General features: G+C 34.0%; 1 protein-coding gene across 5 annotated transcripts in view; it reads left to right on the plus strand.

The window, feature by feature from the left end:
• The window catches only part of GRIK2 (glutamate ionotropic receptor kainate type subunit 2), a 370,969-nt gene that overhangs the window by 131,198 nt on the left and 218,031 nt on the right, over positions 1–21,740 (plus strand). For all 5 annotated transcript variants that reach the window (XM_027631774.1, XM_027631770.1, XM_027631786.1 and 2 more), the window contains 3 exons: positions 10,221–10,402; positions 13,962–14,015; positions 16,985–17,158. In XM_027631774.1, the coding sequence (XP_027487575.1) occupies positions 10,221–10,402; positions 13,962–14,015; positions 16,985–17,158 (410 nt within the window). The remainder of the gene's footprint in view (positions 1–10,220; positions 10,403–13,961; positions 14,016–16,984; positions 17,159–21,740) is intronic.

Consider the following 21,740-nt stretch of genomic DNA (forward strand, 5'->3'; position numbering starts at 1 on the left):
TACCTTTTGAGAACATATGGATGGTAGGCAAAGTTCTAGAAGTTTGGAAAAGGTAAGCAAGTTCAGATTCATCCTAACTTAGATATGTGTCCAAATTTTGAAGTACATTTATCCTGGTTCTTTATGTTCACTTAATATCTATATAACCCACCTATTAGTAATAACTTCTTTCCTAAATTGGATCCTTCTTGAAATAGGGTAGAATAAAGTGAAATTGAAGTCTGAGTTTGTTTGTGGGGTTTTGGTTGGTTGGTTTGGTTTTGTTGGTTTTTTTTATTGTTGGTTTGGTATGGGATTTTGTTTGGATTTGTTTGTTTTTTTGTTTTGTTTTGTTTTTTTTTAAATAGACAAGTCAACTGAATTTCCATTCCTGGAAAAATAAGCTCTTTACTTGTAAACACTGAAAAAGTATCTAAGTGTTAAGCAACTGTCAAGTTTCCTTTATCAACAACAAATAATGTAAAACTTCCTCCTTTGACAGGTCACAGTGCCTTCTGGGCAAGGAAAACACAGTTGATGTGATAAATATTGAGATAAGAAAGCCGTAGTTTTCAAGGTGACATTCTTATGTGCAAATTAGAGAAATAGATTCTTTACACAACTGTTGTCAAATGGATGCAAAAAAAGAGCAATAAGCACAAATAGATTGGTTACAGCTTACTGAAAAGATTCACTTAAAAGGTTCATTTTCTGACATAAAGAGTATACAAATTGCATGTCCAGATGGCAACCTCAGAAGTTACAATACCATAGAAAATACTATCTGTGTTAAAGTATTTTATTAGTTCTTTATCAAGTGTAAGACTTGGTCGCACTGTGGATAAGCCAAAAATGGTATTATTAGAAAGAAAACGTAACACTAAACTCAAATATATGACCTAGAAATTAATGTGTAAGAAATTCCCAGGTAATTCAATTTAATCTGCATAGCAAAAGTCATCACACTATATTACATTGCTCTTTGCAGCAGATCTCAAGAAAAATGAGGGTTCTTGCAATCAAAGGTTAAGGAAAATATGACTTTAAAATATGAACAGTATGAGAGCATTGGTTTAGTGTAAGGGAAGTGGACAAGAGGGATCAGACCCAGCCAGCACGGGTCTAGGAAGGGCAGGTCCTGTCTGACCAACCTGATCTCCTTTTACTATCAGGTGACCCACCTTGTGGATGAGGGGAAGGCTGTGGATGTGGTCTACCTGGACTTCAGCAAGGCCTTTGACACCGTCTCCCACAGCATTCTCCTGAAAAAGCTGGCAACCCATGGCTTGGACAGGGGCACCCTGTGCTGGGTTAGGAACTGGCTGGAGGACCAGGCCCAGAGTGGTGGTGAATGGTGCGTCCAGTTGGCTGTTGGTGGCCAGTCACTAGTGGTGTCCCCCAGGGATCAGTGTTGGGCCCAGTTCTATTTAATATCTTTATTGATGATTTAGATGAGGGGATTGAGTCCATCATCAGCAAATTTGCAGATGACACTAAGCTGGGGGGCAGTGTCGATCAGCTGGAAGGCAGGAGGGCTCTGCAGAGGGACCTGGATAGGTTGGAGAGTTGGGCTGATTCCAGTGGGATGAGGTTCAACAAGGCCAAGTGCCAGGTCCTGCACTTGGTCACAACAACCCCATGCAGTGCTACAGGCTGGGGACAGAGTGGCTGGAGAGCAGCCAGACAGAGAGGGACCTGGGAGTTTGGATTGACAAGAAGCTGAACATGAGCCAGCAGTGTGCCCAGGTGGCCAAGAAGGCCAATGGCATCCTGGCCTGGATCAGGAACAGTGTGGCCAACAGGTCCAAGCAAGCAAGACAAGGGGGCATGGTCTCAAGTTGTGCCAGAGGAGGTTTAGGTTACATATTATAAAGAATTTCTTTACAGAGAGGGTAATCAGACATCGGAATGGGCTGCCCAGGGAAGTAGTGGATTCTCCGTCCCTGGAGATTTTTAAAAAGTGACGGGATGTGGCACTTAGTGCCATGGTCTAGTAATCACAGCGGTGTTGGATCAAGGCTTGGACTTGATGATCTCAAAGGTCCCTTCCAACCCAGCTGATTCTATGATTCTATGATTCTAAGAGGAAACAAACAACCTATCCTCTATGTTAAACAGAATAGCTAGAAACATGTTTAAAATTGTAGCAGAAATGATTCACTCTGTCAGAGCTATTACCTACCACTGATGCTGACTAATGTCTCTATCAAATGTGTAGAAATATTAAATGATAAATTAATATTAAATTACTCCACTGACATTGATAGTGATTCTCCAAACTGGATTTATATGTATATTAGATATCAGTTAGATGAAAAGTATATCTGTGTTTGATTTTGTATATTTATGCTGTTTTGACTTGTGCACTTTTAGCTAGCATTTATTCCGGTTCTATGAAACGTACTACTGGTTGCTTATGAAAGGCTAGGTGGGTAGCTTTTCTGTATGATCATTTTCACATCTTGTATGGGGCATAAATTTAAGGTCAGATTTAACTAGTCTTAACTACACCAAACTTAACTACACTATTGCTCCTTTTTTTAATTACATATTTTGTCCTCTGGTTGGAGGAACACTGTGAAATACACTTGCAATGTCAGCCCCTCTGTGAATTGTTCTGCATTGCTCTCAGTTCAAACATTAGTGTCTTAATTAATTTCATCTTCAGTTACAGAGTTTTCTTCTCTCTTACACTCTTACAATTAATTTTTTAGCAAAAATTTAACTGCTTTTCTTTCCAAGGATATATGTGCTAATCTAATGTAAGTTCCAGTTTAGGATGTTTGTTTATGTTTCTTTTTCAGCTAAGTCCATTTTGATTTCTTGTAGGTAGTATTTCTTTAGCTTTGCATAGTTTGATACGATAGTAATACTTCTATTGTATGGCTACGACTTGCTAACTTGTTCTACTGCTTCTTTTATCATTCATTCTGACATCTTTGACAAAATCTGTTTTGTTCTTTGACTGTAGTATATCTCTTTTTGCCCCCCTTCACCCTCATTAAACTCCGCTGCTCATACTTGTCAGCCACTTGAGAGATCATATTTCATATGATTATGAGAATTCTTTGAAATGCCCAGGACTGCTAATTCTCATTACTCTCACCATCATCATACTGAATTAATTAGAAAATTTTATGAAAAATGTTCAAAGAACACCAACATTTCAAATTAGACATGTTATAATGGAGCCGCATATGTAAATGTCAAATGTAGCTGAAGACTAGAAAAACATGGCAAATCTAATATATTAATAAGGCATAATGTTTTCTTAATTTTCAACATTTTCAATTATTTTATTTTTTCTTACATTTTCATGCTTTAAGTGCAAAGGTGAGGGAAGGATGGACAGGATTCTGTTGGGGTTTTTTCATTTGTTTAGTTTGTTTGGTTCGTTTTTGTTTGGTTTTGTTTGTTTGTCTTTCCTAGCTGCTGTATGCTGTAGCTGATAAGTACTCAGCTGGTATGAAAAAAGTTTTCTTTATGTTGTTTGGTGTGGTGATCAAAACTGTTCCATGAAATGAAGGTCTTCAGCAACACATTGATTCTCTCTCATGAAACTGTGTGGGATGGGGTAGAGGGGATTTTTTGCTGCAGTGCTTCAAAGCCATTATTAGGAAAGAATTGTTACTGGAAATAAGATGAATTGGGATTGGCTACTTGCATCTAAGTATAAAAGATGTTTGCACCGGTGCTCTGATGAGCTCGCTTAGCACATTTAAGGTAAACAATAAAACTGATTATTACCTTACTCTTCAGTTACAGCTGGTTTTGCTGATACAGCAGTAAAATGGATTTAACATTTAGATGCTAAGACCTGACACAGAAAAAATAAGTGATCTGCACAGTATCAGAATAGAAAACTTGACTGTCTGTGGACATGGTTTTCTTGTTTTTTCTTTTAACCCTAAGCCTGATCTCTTCTATATAATTATATATATATATATGTAACCTGTTCTTCAATATTAGTTACGAATATAATTTGAAACACTTCTGCTTTCCTGTACTAAATAATTCTTTCAAAATTATTATTTTTTTTTTTTTTTACTAAAAGAAAGGAGGAGGTTTGGTGGGAGATTTTTGTTTTTTTAATTTTTTTTGGCTTAGTCTAGAGACTTTTAGATCTCTCACATTAATGAGGTTTGCATTTCAAAAAGATATACATACATGCACACACATATCTAATTAAAAATATAGTTCTGGGTTTCTTTTGTTTTAGAGAAGAGCATTTTTCTCAGATATTAGTAGTGCTGTGCTCTAAGTCCCCCTTAAGTACACCACTGGTTATATCAGCATCATTTTGTGGAAGTGCATGTCAAGTGTCAGTTACCAGATACTTTTCCTTCTCTTTACTGATACAGTACTATCATTTCCCTAGTAGAAATCAAGAATAGCAGAAAAATAAGTTAAAATAATATTAGATATCTTCTTCATGTCACCACAGCTAATCATAGTCCATTTTAAATATTGCAGGTTTCAAATGACATCAAATTCTAATGCATTAATATTTGTAAAATATATATGTGTATACACACATAGTATTCTGATTGCTCTCTAATGTTTTAACTATGAGACTGAAAGATCCTGCTAAAATGTTGGGCTCTAAAGCTACTAATAAGAAGCTGTATTAAACATGTTTACAGTATGAAGACCATTTTTTTCTGGATTACATATTTCAAATCTTTTTCCATTAAAGACACTTTATACCATTGCTACGGTATTTAAATGGGTTTAAATATAGCTGACAAACACATTGAGTGAAATTATATTACTATAGTAAAAAAACCTAATACAAATAAATATGAAAAGTCCTTCAATCTGTCTTTCCTCTTCACCTCTATTTTCTCGATGTGTTTCTTAATGGTGTTGCTATACTGGATATAATAGCACAAAGAACACAGAACAGCCCACTATTCAAGAACCCCTGCTATCAAGTGCAGTTTCTTTTTAATCCCTTCACTAGAGGTGGATTTTCTTAGGTGAGGTTGCTAAAACTAATCTTTAGATTTCATAAGTAATCTGTTCAGGATGTTCAATATCTGAGAAACATAGCAATGAACTGTCCCAGTTGATGTGAAGCATTCTATCAATGCCCAATAAAGTGGCATTCTCCTCCCTTCTACCCATACCCCTTTCAAAGCCCAATACACAATGAGATTTTTCTAAGACATAACCAGAAAAACTTGGCAAAGGGCTGTCAGGGAAGCAGAAGACTATACAGAGGTGTGAGAGGAAACAACTTCCTAAAAACAGAGAAACTGTTCTGATAGCTCTACAAAGAGGTACATTAATATTTTTGAAATTTTTATGTTTTGAAGATAAGAGTAGCCTTTAAAAGAGCATTAGTGTTTTTGTACAGAAAAAGGTTCATGTGTTCAGCCTATTGCAAAGTACATTTGCTTGCATTCTTCCTGTGCAGCACAAAGGCAGCATTAATGGAAATGATAAATAGTTTGATGAGCAGGCCAGGTGGCATAGCAATGGCCAGCAAGACTGCTGAGCTGGAGACACAGGTTTTAAAACAAACTTGGGGCTCTTGCTTCCTGGACTGGTTGAAGTTGAACATGTCAAGGAGATAATGTGATTGATCTCTTTGGAGGAAGATGCCAGCTGGATAGCTCACAAACTGCTCCTTCAGGATTCTCCTTAAAGATGAATTGATGGCAGCTTCTGAAAGAGTTACTCACACCACGTTCTTCCCAGCCATTCAGAGGTAAGGCTCTATCACAGTGGCTGCTAAAAGAAGGAATTGAGAGTTTAAAGGGACAGGAAAAAGGTGTCTCTGGTGAAAGAAACTACAGGAAGTACATTCCCAAAATGCATCTATTCCTGTTGTAAAATAGATTTTTTTAGGAGCTTTTGCACACAAATGGTTGTATTGTTTTTGGGTTTTTGTTTTTTTCTTTGGTTTTCTTTTGATTTTTTTTTTTGCATTAGAGTGGGATCCTGTAAATCCCAATAAAATAAGAGGTCAGCTTTTCATCTGAGGGCTGCAATTCATTTATATATTCATTATATATTCATTACATATAATCAGTTATTTTAAAAATATTATAGACAAATATCTGTTCAAAATCATGGTGAAGACAGGATTTGTTTTTATCCTTAGCTTCTTTGTCCTTGTATTTCTTGAGTTATGTTCCTCCCTTCGTTGGAGGTTCTGGTACCTTTTCTTCCGATGAGGTATATACATGTCCTTTTGAAACTGTCCCTTGCTGATTCAGAAACTTTTATTTCTCAGTACATGGCAGCTTGTTGCTTTGATCCTGTATAATCAGCTTTTCCATTTACTCTGATGTTAGACGACAAACATCAATGAAACTTACTTTGGGACTAACAGTGCCTCAAAAAATTTAGTTAATGTGTGATAATATATGTTTGGCCTAAAACTACCCTGACCCTTAACAATATGTACAGTTTATAGAAGGATAGAAATGGAGTCCCACAAATAAACTGGATGCAGTAGGAAGAAGCAGTCTTCCCTGAGTCTTAGGAATTTCAGTCATCCAAGTGAGCCATAACAGTATTAAGAGAAAGTAAAAATACGGACAGAACAAATTTTGATAACATCTAAAAATGAAAACAAACAATGAATTTGTCTGACTTCATCTGATGAAGACTGTATGTTAAAGAGAGAAAATAAGGTAGAGCTCATTTTTTTGTTACTACAAGGCACTAGTTTTACTGTAAAAAGCCTTCAACATATGATGTCTTATAGCCATGAGAAATCAAACTCCAAATGCAGATTGCTATTATAAGGTTAGTGGCAGAATTTATTCATATCACATGTGGATTGCTTGATTACTTCTCAACTGTGGAATGTTTTGATCCCTTGGAACTTTTTTTGGCCATTGCACCTACCCCTGTAGAAACCAGGGAGTTCAGGGGAAGAGAAGATCAGTGACAATGAAGAGTTGGAAAGCAGTTACTGTCCTCAAACGGTCCCAGGTGCTGCAGTTTACATGTAGGATCTTATTCTTTTATGTTATAACTTTTCAGGGTTTAATTTTTAATTTGGTTTCAAATAATGACCCACTGTTCAATACTTAGTCTAGAAAAGAAGGGCAGAAAATTAAACTGCTCAAAACAGTTGGAAAACACTGTGGACAGAACAATCTAGAGTCAGGGGTTTCTGCTTGTAAACACAAGCTTCCAATCACTCATTTAGTTAGTGAGAAAGAAGGATGCAATCACATAGATATTTTCCTCCTTAGGAAGACAGGAAATATCTTGTATTTTCACTACACATTACACGCAGTCCATTCACGTTTTCCCTGGGAGGTGACTGAGGATGCAATAGGCTCAGGTCGCTTGGTGTAATGGTTTCTGTTGCCTTTTGCATATTTGCTTTTTCGGTCGTTTCAGGCCACAGCCCCTCAGGGTGTGCCTGCCCTGATGTGAGGCACCATGGCCTCATCTGCCTCCCCCTCAGTTGAGCTGTGCTGTGGGAAGGAGCTCCCTAGCTCAAAGAGGGTGTCTCCGTCCTCAGCGGTGGCTTGTGTCTTCCTTCAGTGCTTTTGAGCAGGGCTATCTCCCTTTGGTGCTCAGGAGGTTTTGTCCTGCTCTTTAGGTTGACTCAGCACTGGCTGGAACCAACAGTGCTTTCATCCAGGCATAACAGAGAGGAAAACATAAAGAGAATGATGTTTGGTTTTGTTTGTGTATGGTGGGTTTTTGATTTTGTTTGTTTTCTGGTTTTTATTTGATTTTGTGTTCTCCCCCCCCCCCCCCCCCCCATGAATTATGTTATTTTTCCTCAGGAAATTAATATGGTGGGGTTTATTTTCTAGTAAAACTAAACTATTCTTCACATATGTTATAAAACATACTGCATCCCCAAATGGTAGATTTAACGTGGAAGGAAACTTCCAGCCTTTGATTTGCATTTGAAAGAGCCAGCTTGTGAAGTGTGATCCAGTGACCAGCATTTACTTGCTCTCAGTTCCCACTAATGCCTGAATTAAGAAATGCTGCTTCTCAGTAATTAACCAAAGAAATACAACTGTGAGAGAAAGGTGTGATCAGCTCTGACTTATTTCGTTCTGCAAGGTGTTTCTCTGCAGCAAGGAGTTATAGTGTGACTGTGGCAGTGGTACTTGCCACCTGTGACGCACCTTCAAGATAGCACCCCACACCATGCACCCTCCACAGAGTGGCGTGTCCTCACTCCCTTGCAAGTGAGGGGAGTGTTTTTGTTTTCCAAAATCATTCTGTTCAGAACTTAACAAGCTGGAAACTGTAGTAAAGGATTTATTCCTTATAGTGGGAGACCAGGTGGACTACTGAAGTAGACTGGAATGTGTTTTGTGATCTGCCATAATCCATCTGTACTTTATAAATGCTGGTGGCTGAAATTTTGATGAAATATATATGTTAAAATCTTAAAAATGAAAGTATATGTAACTGTAACTATTTCTAAAATTAAATATTCTTCTACACGTAGAAGCTACAAACAACAATACTACATGTGAAAAGTTTAAGGTTGCTTTTTATTTCACATTGATAAGGATGGGAAAAAAAATTAACTTTGAAACATCTGGAATTTGTTCATGTCTCAGATCTAATTTATCATAAAATACGTTTTCAGAAATCTCACGAGTTACTATGTATGTCCTGATAGTTATTGAAGGCATAAATACTTCATTTGCTTGCATTCACATCTGTGCTACCCCAGCACTGTAGCCCAAAGAGTGAACTAAAGAGCTGTGCATTCACAGGTTTTCTTCCACATGTTTTCACACTCTGGCTTCTCTGTTATTTTCCTACCTTTTGTACTGCCTTCACAATGTGGTCCTGTGTTTATTGGTCATTGCATCTCTCTCAGATACACAGGTAAACTAGCAGGCAGACACTATGCTTATCATAGTACTCTCCTTGTTTTTAGTTGCTCTCGTATTAGTTTCTACAACTGTAAATCCTCTATTTCAAGTTTTGGTGGGATTTTTTCTTTCTCTGATGTAGCCCAATATTGACAAGATTTATGAAGATTACAACTTTCTTTTTACAATTCTTGAACAGTCCAGTTCGGATCTCGAGGAGATCATCTCCTTGGGTAATGCTCTGGAACAGAACAAAAGTGGGAACTTTTGGAATTCTTGATTTTCAACTGCTGCAGGATTTTTTGTCGGCCATGAAGTAGGTGTTTAATTCATAAGGGTATTGAAAGACATTTACTTCAAAAGCTCCTATAGACCATAAAACACTTCTTTCCAGTGTGTAACAAATCTTGGACCTATGGTAAAAGACCAAAACTGTGTTTTATTGTTGCAAGAAATGGTGATAGATCAAAGGACCTGTCAATGTGTAGTTTCCTACAGTTATTTGGTAAAATTTTGTAACTTAGACTTCCTTCAGAGAAAAGCACCATCCCTTTTCCTCTTCTTTCCGCCTCACCTTAAAGTTCCTTGACAACTTTACTGTCCATCCTGTCTCCAAAGGTGTAACAAAGGTGATTAGTGTAACACCTGAAAATATGAACAAAACATACATATTAGGGACTTTGTCCTCTTAAGTAAACAACACTTTGAAACAACAGTTTGCAACCAAGAAAGAACAATCAGATTTTTTTTTAACCCTTGATATATTAAAAATACTCAGTGTTTGTACAGAAAACTTGAACACTAAGAATCACTCTAGTGTCTTATACAATTGAATTAATTTCAAAGTCACTTCCAAAAACATAGTAAGTTTTGTTCTGGACTGGTTTTGATTCCAAAACCTGTGCAGTAGAATAAAGCTGCTTTTGTCTCTTGATGTTCTTGAAAAGTGGTTCAGTATAGAAATATGAGAACAGTATTATGTGAGAATGTTCTACAGAGCTGAAATGATTCACAACTTTGTATGGAAACCTGATGGATTAGTTGGGAGCTGGCAGACTGGCTAGGCTGATTACAAACTATTACTCTGGAATATTGCTTTAATTGAATTAGAATAATTACATACTTTCTTTGAAGAGGAATGTCATAGTTGCGTGATAATGCTAGAGGAAGATTTATCTGTCTTACAGTAATCCTAACTGAGTTTGCATACTGTCTGTTAATACTTAAGAAAAAGAGACTTGTGATAAAGTATTGGGAGTGCAGGTATTTTATTTTTATTTTTAATAACATTTTTACATATCTGTTGCAACATACTGACAAGGGAGAAAAATTCAGGAAACTTTGAATGCTTAAATTTGTTCTGCTACTCGAAGTTCAGGTTCTTGTTTTGATAATTTTCTCTTGACTCCTGTTTTCTTTAAGGTCTTATTCGATTACAAGAGCTCATCAAGGCTCCATCACGATACAACCTAAGACTAAAAATCCGTCAGTTACCAGCTGACACGAAAGATGCAAAGCCTTTGCTAAAGGAGATGAAAAGAGGCAAAGAATTCCATGTAATCTTTGACTGCAGCCATGAAATGGCAGCAGGCATCTTGAAACAGGTAATCCTCATTTTGCTTTAGAGGACTTAATCTTTTTCATCCCTAATAAATAAAAGTACTATCCAGACCTAATGGCATTTAACAAGCAGGGGAATTTTATGTGAATTTTACTGAGGCCTAATTGAAAATCAGCCAAAGATTTCAGAGGTAATTTTACTGATGATGCAAATGGTAGGTTCTTTAATTATGCTTTTATAAAGAAAGAGATGAATCAGTTCATGTTCAGAGGGAAAGGTATATCAGTCTTTCAACTATGAAGAACTTGTACGTTGAATAATTGATGTTTTAAGCAGGGTTTTAAATGCTTGCTTATTGTTATTTTATATAACAAAACTTTATTTATTTATTTATTTATTTTTATTTGAAGTCTCCAAGATGCCTATTCTTAATCAGATATCTGAATTGTATCTTACCAACAGGTCACATTAGTGTCTTCCACTGAGAGGACAGCAGTAAATATAAATATGAATAAGATGAATAGGTGAAATACAGCAGAATTCCAAATACTTAACTAGCTTTGTATTGCAGAAGCAGATTCCAGTGAGGTTTTCCTAGAGAAGCTGGCAATGTAGCAGTATACAAAGGATTTGTCTCATAAAAGAGCTTACTGTAACCCTGAAGTATGCATAGAAGGCAAGACTTTGTGTATCTTTATTTTAATGAGCTGTCTCCAAAGATAGGGAATTTCTTGTGCTCAGAGACCATCTTCCAGTTTTTTAATTGAACTATGACTTACAATAAGGAGGATAGGAAGAATACCTAAACTAAAACAGGATTCTACATTTCTAGCTTTTAGTGACTTTAATTCACATTTAGATTATGTTTGCTAGCAAACTTTATGGTTTAAATTGAAAACAAAATGTATTTAAGAGTTGGAAATGTGAGTCTCATTAAAGGTACTTATGGATATTATTGCAGGTACAATTAAAAGTGCAAGCAAGCATATACTTGTACTACAATTTCTTTCTTTTATTGTTCATTAATTGAAAAACTTCTATAAATTCCTAATAATTTTAAAGCTCTGCTGGGGTTTTTACTTTTTGCCAAGCATGGGCCAGCCTAGTTATTCTAACTGTTTATCTCAAATCATTAAATGTACATTTTATTATTTTAAAACCTAAAAAATACAAATGGAAAATGTGTTGATGGCAGTATTAAGTTACAATTAATATTAACAATAACTCCATCAAGATCCATTACTTACACTGTACCTAGCAGTTTTTAGGTGAAAGGAAACTTCTCTTTCACAGTATACTATATTGTGAAAAACATATGACTAGAGGGAAATGGGAAAAAAATTACAAGCATTGTATCTTTAATCATGTCCTAGGACCCAAGAGTAAGCACTCAGCTTCTTTAAATCAAATTGTAGACTGTTTTATCAAACTACTCTGGTCATCCTAAAAATTACAGAAGGAAGATACAGGAACAATTCTTTAGGAGTGTTTAGATCTTTATATAGATTCTGTAGATTTATACTTTTCCATTCAACTCAAATACTGCAGTATTTTAAATATGTCTAAAACTTGTAGTTCTGGAGCTGAATGTGAGCTCTTGCTCTCAAAATTGACACAAGGTATGCTAAAACCGTATTTATTATTTAGTGATAATATTCCAAATATAGTGTTTATAAGTAATTGTAGAAAAAATATTAATTTCTGAAATATTAATTGATTGGGGTTTTTTTTGTGGGAATGGAGGGTTGAATTTGGGGTTTCTTCTTGGAAGGATGATTGGAAAAATTAACAATGAAGTTGGTGGAAGAGAATACAAGTTGAACATAAAGAAAAAGTACCTTGAGAGGTCAGTGAAATGGCAACTACTGTTAAGTGGCCAAAAATACATGATGAAAAGGAAAAAAAAATCCCATCAGCTAGACAAGCATAATTGAATTAAGGCAAACCTCAGCGGTAACCACATCACCAGGCAACCAGGGAAAGCAGACATGATTTAAAAGGTTAGGAAAGCACTGCAGTAATGAGAACAGAGAAATGACAGTGTTTGAAGAGGAAAAAGAAGTGAGGTCTTTAGAAAAGTGAGAAATGAGAAGGAAGGAAGACCTGTAAAAGAGGCAACATCATTACACAGCAGAGTAAGGAACACGGGTATGATGTTGTGTGGGGATTCTTTGGAGTATGAAAGACCTGACTATATATAAGCAGTTACAATATACGTGACCGCAAATGTGTTACATATATAGAGGAAGATACTTTGGTTTTATTTAAAAACAAACCAAAAATTGTTCTTAAAAAAGCTAACAGTGTTTGTAGTTGTAGAATTCCTAATGAAGTGCTAATATTTCATATGGGAGTGCGGTTTTCTGTTGTTTAAGAGAACTTAAGTTGCTATTGGAACACTATATCCTAGATCTAATACTGTTGTGGAATTTTAAATACAAAAGTGTAGGCATTCTTTGGAAAAGTGGTGTGGTTTTTGTCATAATCTTGTTTAAAATGTTATAAAATCTGATCTGCAGCCAATATTTGGATTAATTTTAGATTTTTTCTTTGGAAAAGAACATACAGACTATTCAGTTTATCAGTTTTTGGACATTGCCACAAATAAACAGGCTCCCAAAAACCCCAAAACTGATAATTCTTCTGTATACAAATTCTGACGTTGTCAGAATTGTATAATTGTGACCTTCAGTGTCTTTAAGGAGATGCATCTGGTAGGGACTTGGGAAAAAATTCCAATAATTACTGGAAAGGAAGAATATAATGCTTACTCCTGTAGCTTTTTTATAGTACTAAAATTAGGTAAAAACCACTGTAGATACTAAAATGTTTGAATAAATCATACTGATCAAAGGTAACTTTTGTGCAGATTACTGATACAAGCTTTCCACACGAAAATACCCTTAGTAATAAGAATGATGAGACAGAATTTATTGCTTTAAAATTTTAGCTACAAATATTTGTTCTTATGCATTTAAGAGAAAAGTATGAACATTTAAAATGTGCAGTTGATCAAATGCTATTTAATATTGAAGGCACTTGATAGACATCTGAATTTATAGCATAATATTATTAATATTTGCTCTTCATTTTTATTTAAGTAGTATGTATCTGGCTGTTCAAAATTTGACTCAAGAGAAGTTTCTTCTATGGTTGAAAAAATGTATACATGTATAATATAAGCTTGAGTCCTTCTTTTACATGCATAGTATTGTTCATCAAAATAGAAAAAGGAAATTCCTATGAGGTTATTCATTTTAAAGGAAGAGTTCAATAAGGAATGAAAATATTGTCAACTCGAATTTTTTGTGGTAACAATGTATCCATTAGTATGTAAAAATACAAGCCTCTTTCACATTTACTGGACTAAACAGTCTAACAATATTCTTTCTATCAGAAGATCTGCTTCATAAATTCCTTTAATAGTCAGTAATCTTCTCTAACTTCTAGGAAATTATTTGCTTGACCTAATTTTAGTATAATTCCAGTCTTATGGTCTGACCCCAGTAGTGTTCTTTTGCAACTTTTCATTTGCCTTGTAAGTGTGATAAAAATGTATTATGTGACCTCAGAAAAATTAATCTTTTGTTTATTTTTCCAAGGCTTTAGCTATGGGAATGATGACAGAATACTATCACTATATCTTTACCACACTGGTAAGTGACTTATAAAAACATACTGATGACATCTAACAAAGATGTTACTTTCCTAATTATATTACTTAACAACGTGTAAAAGGTCTCTCTGGAATGGGGTGTGAGTACAAGATGTTTTCTCTGTTAAGTTTTCTTACTTTCGGTGAAAACTCATCAGGATGGCTTAATTATTGTTCAACAGTGTGCCTTGGAAACTGCTAGACCTGAAAAACCAACTGACTCTGTAGTACTGCAGTTTTTAACTGCAGTGAAGGAGAGTTAAGTACATAATTCATAATTCATTGTTTCTATTATGCATTTTGTCCTTTTTATCTTTTGGCTATTTGTATCTGAATATTAAGATAGTTTTTAAATTTACTCATATATTCCTTATTTTTAATCCAACATATTTTGCAAGATAGCTTTTCTCTGTCATATGATTCATGAATAATTTGGTATGAATCTTAACACCATTTTATTTAACAATCCACATGAGTTTTTTAGGCACATGAATTATGCAATATTCTTTGGTGTCCAGTGCAAATGTAATTTAGAAGGAATTTGATAATTCTTGGATCTATCATTTGCACTAAACGAACATTTGAAAATGAGAATGCTCATCCAAACATAGCAAACGTATGTGAAGACCGTTTTTGCTGCTCACCACAGCCTAAGAAACAGTTTAAAAATTGGTAAAATAGTACTCTAGGAAATATTTCTCTGTTTTGAGAGGTCGTTTTGTCTAATTAGATTGCAGTTATTTAAGTTTCTTAAAATACAAGACAAGCATGAGACAGATGTGCCTTGGCAAAACCATGCTTGAAATGACCCATGTTTAAAGTCACACATATGTTTAAATTCCCATGAAAATGAATCCTTTGTGGTAGAATAGGAAGTTCACCTCAGAATCAGAGAAACCAAGTTCATGGAAAGTATTAACATGAAGTAGCTAGAAAAAGCAAAATAATTTGTGAAGTTCAAAGACACACCCTGTACAAATACCTCTCTTATTTTAGAAGGGTAAGTTATTCTATCACTTATAGATTTAGAATTACATGCAGTAGAATTTCCCTCACTGAATAGATTTTCCTCCAGAAAAATGGGTTATAGATGTTTCAAGGAATTTTTTATTTTTTAAATTCTTATTTTGCTATTGAGGATAGTTGTTTCTTTGAGTAGTATGCTGCCCATTGGTACTGAATTTTTATTCTTAAAGCTATATTTAAAAATCAGGATTTTCTGTCACTTTTAGTTCCTTATTAGAACATCAGATTTTTGAAGGAGATTAGAGGATCATATTGACTTGGAACTATCAAGGGATAATTTACTGTGCACAAAGATGCAATAGATTTTGATTTTGCAATGTAGCTCTGGAACTTGCATTGCAATTTAGCTGTTTTGATATATTAATTGCTTCTTACCTGACATGGTGAAAATCCTGTCAAATAAATTTTCCAGTCACAGTGTTTACAAGTCTTCTGTGTAATCTCCTCATGATTGATTCAGGGTCTAATGCAGTAGCTCATTAATACACTGACCTGTGTGCATTTGTAGTATATGCATAATATTGTTGTGTATATTTATTATATTCTAGTATAAACCAGAATGTGTTTGGATTAAATAATTACATCCAAGGTTCTGACCTCTTGCACGGTAAAAACTGAGAATTTTTTAAAGAGGAAAATGTAACATAGGTCTAGTTGTGTTCAACTTTTCCTTTGAAATAAAGTGTGTTATTTCTTTACAAAGAGAATACAAATTCGGTTATTTTTAAATGAATTTTGACACCTGTATATCTTTGGTATTATGTATGGGAAATTATATCATAATTATTAGCTATAATTAAAAATGTGTAGTGATTGATAACTGATTGATATTTTTGTGGTCTGAGTGATGTTAACAGTGAATAATGAATTATAATCTGATTTTTTTATAGCACAATATTTAATCTTCTTCTAGTCTAGCCAGTAAACAAAACAGATTCAGGCAAATGTTATACCTAACACTACCATTTTATGTAAATTTATAATATACTAAACTGACAGCAAAAGTCACATTAAAAATGAGATAAATGACTAAGTATAAATTATGGGAAGAATTACTATGTTCAACAAAACTAAAATTATGTCATAGGGCAGTAATATCTTATGTATAACCTTAATTATATCTTTTCCCCCCCCCCCACGTTCAAAACTTGATCTTAGACCCGAGTTTCCTAAAGTCAACTACTGTTTCTACATTGTCTCTAAGGATTTTGTCAAAGGATTAGGATAATATTGAGTTTAGTTGCTTGAGCTAAAATGTGATTTTTTTTTCTTTTTCTTTTTATTAATTTGTGTTTTGGAGGGCTAACTGTACACACACATACACACATATATATGTATTGAAAACATGTTAATTGGCAAAGGTTATTCTTGTAAAGATAAATTCCTAGGAAAAGATATGCCCATGTTTGAAGTTCAATGGGTGGCAGTGAAAAATGCTTTTGGTTAAATTTAAAGCTGTGTACACTTCCCCTTTTTCCTGCTCACCCTCTCCCCCTTTTTCCCCTGCCACCAATTTATCCTCCTAAGATTAACATGTTCAAGTTTCACAGGGACTGAAAGTGCAAGGAAGCTCTCATTCTGTTTATTTTATGGTTTGATGCTGACTTCTGGTAAATCCAAGAAGTAGTGATTAATAAAAATATTTAGCAATCAATAATAATTTTTAAGCTTACTATAGCATTTTGGCCTAACTAGTAGTGGATACAATTCTGTAGCTAGATTTAACGCTTCCTGAAAGACTGTTCTTCCTCTGTGAGGGCCCTCAGAGAGGTTTCTACTATAAGGTCAGCCAAGTTTCTTGTCCACAGACCCCAAATAAACAGAACATACTTCCCAGCATATGTAGGACTGAAAATGTCCATGCTCTTGTGTGGGGAGATGGTACAACAATTGAAATAGGAGTTTTAATGTATTAAAGAATTTATACAATGGTAATTTTTTCAGGATCTGTTTGCCCTGGATGTGGAACCCTATCGGTACAGTGGTGTTAATATGACTGGATTCAGAATTCTAAACACGGAAAACACCCAGGTGTCATCTATCATTGAAAAGTGGTCTATGGAGCGATTGCAAGCACCCCCGAAACCTGACTCAGGTTTGCTGGATGGATTTATGACGGTATGAATACCAGTGTTTTGTTCCTTTTTTTAGGATATGTTTGGGAAGCTAAAAAAATTTTTGACTTTTTGTTTGTTACTACAAGTGTTTAGAGGCATGTAACCAAATAGTATTGTTAACATAAGGCAGAGAGTTACAGTGGTGTTTCTGTTAATATTTTGCAGATTGAACACGCCTATATTACTTTTTTTTTCAAAATTACACATACTATATATTTTTTTCCAAATTATAGTGCCATATTCTAAATGTCTAATTCACCTAGTCCACATTTCCCTACTTTGCTGGTGAAAATATTGCTAGGGATCATATCAAATCCTGATAAAAGTCAAGCTGATGACATCTGTCTCTTTCTCTGTCTTGTGTGTCTTATTAATTTAAGATTCATTCATTAATAATGTGTACTTTTAAATTTCTATATAAATCTTGTTTTTAAATATTTTATGAATATTTTAAATAACACCTTCTTACTATCTTTTCCACTTTCTGTGACCTCAGAGAGGTAATTAATCTGGTTGTTTATTTTTTCCTTCCATTGCCATTATTCTTTAACCTCACTTCTGTTTATAAAAATCACAATTACATTCCTGAAAATAAAGTTTCATTACTAGGTTTTTGGTGAGTTTATGCTCATTAGTTAGAATTAAATCTGGAAGGGGTCTATTTTAAAACATATCCTACATTGGAACCTCTTTAGTCTTCAAATTCATTGAAAGTACCACTTTGACCACTTAGCAATTTAGGTTGTTGGGTTTTGTTTTGGTTTTGCTTGTTTTTTTGAGGGGGGAGGGGTGTTGTTGAGGCTTTTCACGTTCCATTTGAAAAAAAGCAAATTTTGTTTCTTGAAGATTTATATTTTCATTATCTATCAGTTGTCCAGATTGTGCTAATTAAGCCACGTGACATAGTTCATGTTTTGAACAATTTTTTTCTACTGATAAGGTTTAAAGATTATATAGACATTAGTTACCAAATTACAATCAATATTTTATGAAGTTAATTTAATGTTTTTTAGAAAGTTATCATTTTTAGAGAAAAATACTTTTTTCTTCTACATACTTTTGTATATAATATCTTACATGTGATAATTGTAAACATTTTAAATTTAATTTATTTACTGGTTCTGTTGTACTGCATTTTACAGATTCTATCATACAGTACTTTAAAAGTTACATTGTTCATTTCTCTAAATAATTTCAAATAAGCAAATGAACCCCCAAAAATCTGAAAATTGTGTGAAGTGTCCATCTGGTTTATATAAAACAGCTGCTTATTATTGTAAGTCATTGTTTCATGCTTCCTTGTTTACAGTAATATTTTCATTCCTTTATTTTTATCTTTTTGAATTTAAAATTTGCAACGCTTCTCATTCATTATGTTCGTATATTTTATACATTGATCAAAGATGCAATTGATATTTACCAAATAAGTAGTGATAGTTACTTTGTGAGAATATAGGGCCATGGTCAAAAAAATAATGGAATAATAAATATTGGAATAGAGTTCTGTGGGCCTGTTGCAGGTTTTTCATCTTCTGTGGTACTGTAAAGAAAGCGTTTCTCTCAGAAAAGCTTCTGATGCAAGGCAGAAACCCATAATTGCTAGTACATGACTCTGTAAGAATAATACTTTATGACATTACTTTGTCTCAGGATAGAAAAATATAAAAAAGTGCATCAAAAACACAGTGGTTTCTTTTCTGGACTCTTTAAAGCCCTCTGTGCTCTAAGTGGAACCAAGTATTCATATAGACTGTGATGAATATTTTATGGGGATTCTTTATGTTGATTAAGCAGTTAAATATGCTTTGATTACCTGGGTTTTAAATAGTTGAGGGATGCAGATAATGTTTAAAGGATATTTAAAGGGCTAATAATCTTGGCAAGTGCTTACAGAACTTTTATAATCTGGCACTTAGATACAGAAAAAACATTCACAGCATGTCCTTTTGGAAGGTGTAAAAGAAATTCACTTCATGACATCACTGCACAGTGTTCTGTCTGTACTGAGAATAAAATAAGCCATTTTATTGACTTAGGATCAGTGAAGTTGTTAAGCGTGTAAAATTTGACTTTCATGTCACTGATGTTCATGTGTATTTAAAGCCTAAAATGTACTTGGGAATGAAAGATTCTTCACAGATATTGCTTTTTTGGAATACTCTGATATGGGATGAACTGGATTTTTTTTTTTAATTTTTGCTGGTTGATAATGGCTACAGCTTAATGGGAAAAAAATCTGCTTAATGGGAGTGCATTCAACTTGAACAACATAGCTAAATGCCATTTAATCAGGTTGTGCCAAATAAAAACCTGGGGCGTGGATAATGTATTTAGACCTTGGTAAAGACTCACTGCTTTCAAATGGTGTAAAACCAGGCAGTTACGGTTTGCAAAGTTTTCAAGCTCTGGTGGTGTTTGTGCTAGGTTTTTCTACCCTGGGCTTTTTCACCATACCAATTTAGCCATTATAACAGTTAGAACTATCAATATAACTCTGGCACTGCTTTTCCTTATTTATGATTCACAGAGTTCCCAGTCATAATTATTGTTTCAAAGTGTTTTCTGTAGGTTGTATAACCTCTAACTAATAATTTTCCTCAGAATTATCTTACCTTTGGTATCTCAATACAATGAAGAGTGGGCACAAAATTTCGTCTCACCTCTTTAGAATGTTCCAAGTTAAGCTTTCAAGTGGGAATCCTATTGAGTACAATTATAATAGTTTTTCCTTTGCTTCTAGTCTATTTCTCAGCACAGCTCTGGAAAGGGCGGTGGTTTAGCATACCTGAGAGGAAGAGTAATGAAAACCATATTTTCCATTATATTTCACTCTCCTTTTACAATTTCTTAAGATTCTTTACATGGTCTTTGGAGAAAACAAAATTAAACTATATAATAAATGTTTCCATACTGAATAATTCTATTAATAAATGTTTACTTATTTGTATACCTAAGAAACTAAATGCATTTTATGATTTGCGAGAGTAGCTACAGTACAATTGACTTTATTCTTTCTATGACTCCAGAAAACCTGTGGAAATGTTGGAAATCATTAGCCATGTTATATCAGACTATACACACTTTCTTTACGCGGTCCTCTTGGGATAAAAGGTGTGCTTCTTTAAATGTTTATAAGAATCAAACAGATATGATTTCTATAAAAGTTTAAACTAATTTCTATTAAAGACAAAATGTGAATATACTTTTATATTATATATAGAAGTCCTGAAGAAGTCTCACTGGTCTACTTTTACTGAAGAGGTTTTTCTATTGTGATTCAAATACTAATAGATCTGATTCATGCTTTTGATGGGTCTGTCATATTTCTTTAGGTCCAAGGGTAATCAAAATGGTACTTACGCTCATAACATAGAAATGTTAATCTAAATGTGTTGCTATTCAAGCACATTTGTGTCTTTTTATCTGTCACACACTTGTGTGAGCATTCTCAGCAGTCTTGTATTTATTTTGAATATTGTATTTGTATCACCATGCTCTTACTAAACAGATGGAAAGAAAACGTAGTGTGTTTAAAAATAAACATCACATGGAACTGGCATATGTCACGCTTATTTTTTCTTATAATAAAATACTGGAATTTGTTAATTATAGTTTTGCCACAAGTAATAAGCCATGTCTTTAGAAAATAACAGAAGAAAAGAGGGTCAAAGATCAAACTATTGCAATACTTTATCTTTCTTGCTAGTAGAATTAGCTGTATCTAACATTTCTCTATTTCTCATTGTCTTCTTGTTTCTTCTTGTTACTGTTGGGTGAAAAAAATCCCAATGAAATAAAGAATACACTTTTTGCATTTTAAATCCAAATCTGTTTCTTTATTTCAGACTAGAATAAACTTTGTAATTAATTCTCATTTGATCCTGCACTTCCTGATTTAATTCGGCTATTCATAAAAGTGAGTTTTTTAAAATTTGGCTTACATATTTCCAAATAAAATCCAAAATGTCTCAAATCTGTCAAAATATAACTGTTAATGTTGATTCAGTCATGCAGTTCCCTGTTTCTCACCACCTTATTTCACTTGTTAGCAGTCCAAAATGCACTGTTATAAAGTTAGACTCTGGACAGGGTAGATTGTTAGCTTTTACCCCTTGTGTTATCCTGTTACTGAACAACTTCTAACTAGACTGAGGATCTTTAAAGGATTCTCTGATATATAATATATTAATTTTTATTTTCCACCAAGTTTATACTGAATTCTGAAATGTGGAAGTGTTTGCTACTTAGCAACCACTTGAACAAAATGACTTGGTGTTAATAAAGCCACATTATTTTTTCAAACAGAATATGATTTCTTCTTGAAAAATGAACTTATAATGTAAGTTAGTAAAAAACTCAAACAAACTAGAACAAAATAATAATATTTAATTTATGTAACTTAAGATTATTTTTTCTTACTTTAGATTTGGAAGGGTTCATGCTTATTTTAGCCTGGAGTAAAAATTGAATTTTAAATTTTCCTGCAAGATGGAAAAAAAACCTACTTAACTATAATGACTGAATATTTTTGTTAAATGCTAACAATATTGTCATCTGTACTGTATAAACAGGGAAATATTCTG

The sequence above is a fragment of the Corapipo altera genome, unplaced genomic scaffold, assembly GCF_003945725.1.
Source record: "Corapipo altera isolate COAL_440 unplaced genomic scaffold, ASM394572v1 2b, whole genome shotgun sequence".
NCBI classification, from domain to species: Eukaryota; Metazoa; Chordata; class Aves; order Passeriformes; family Pipridae; genus Corapipo; species Corapipo altera.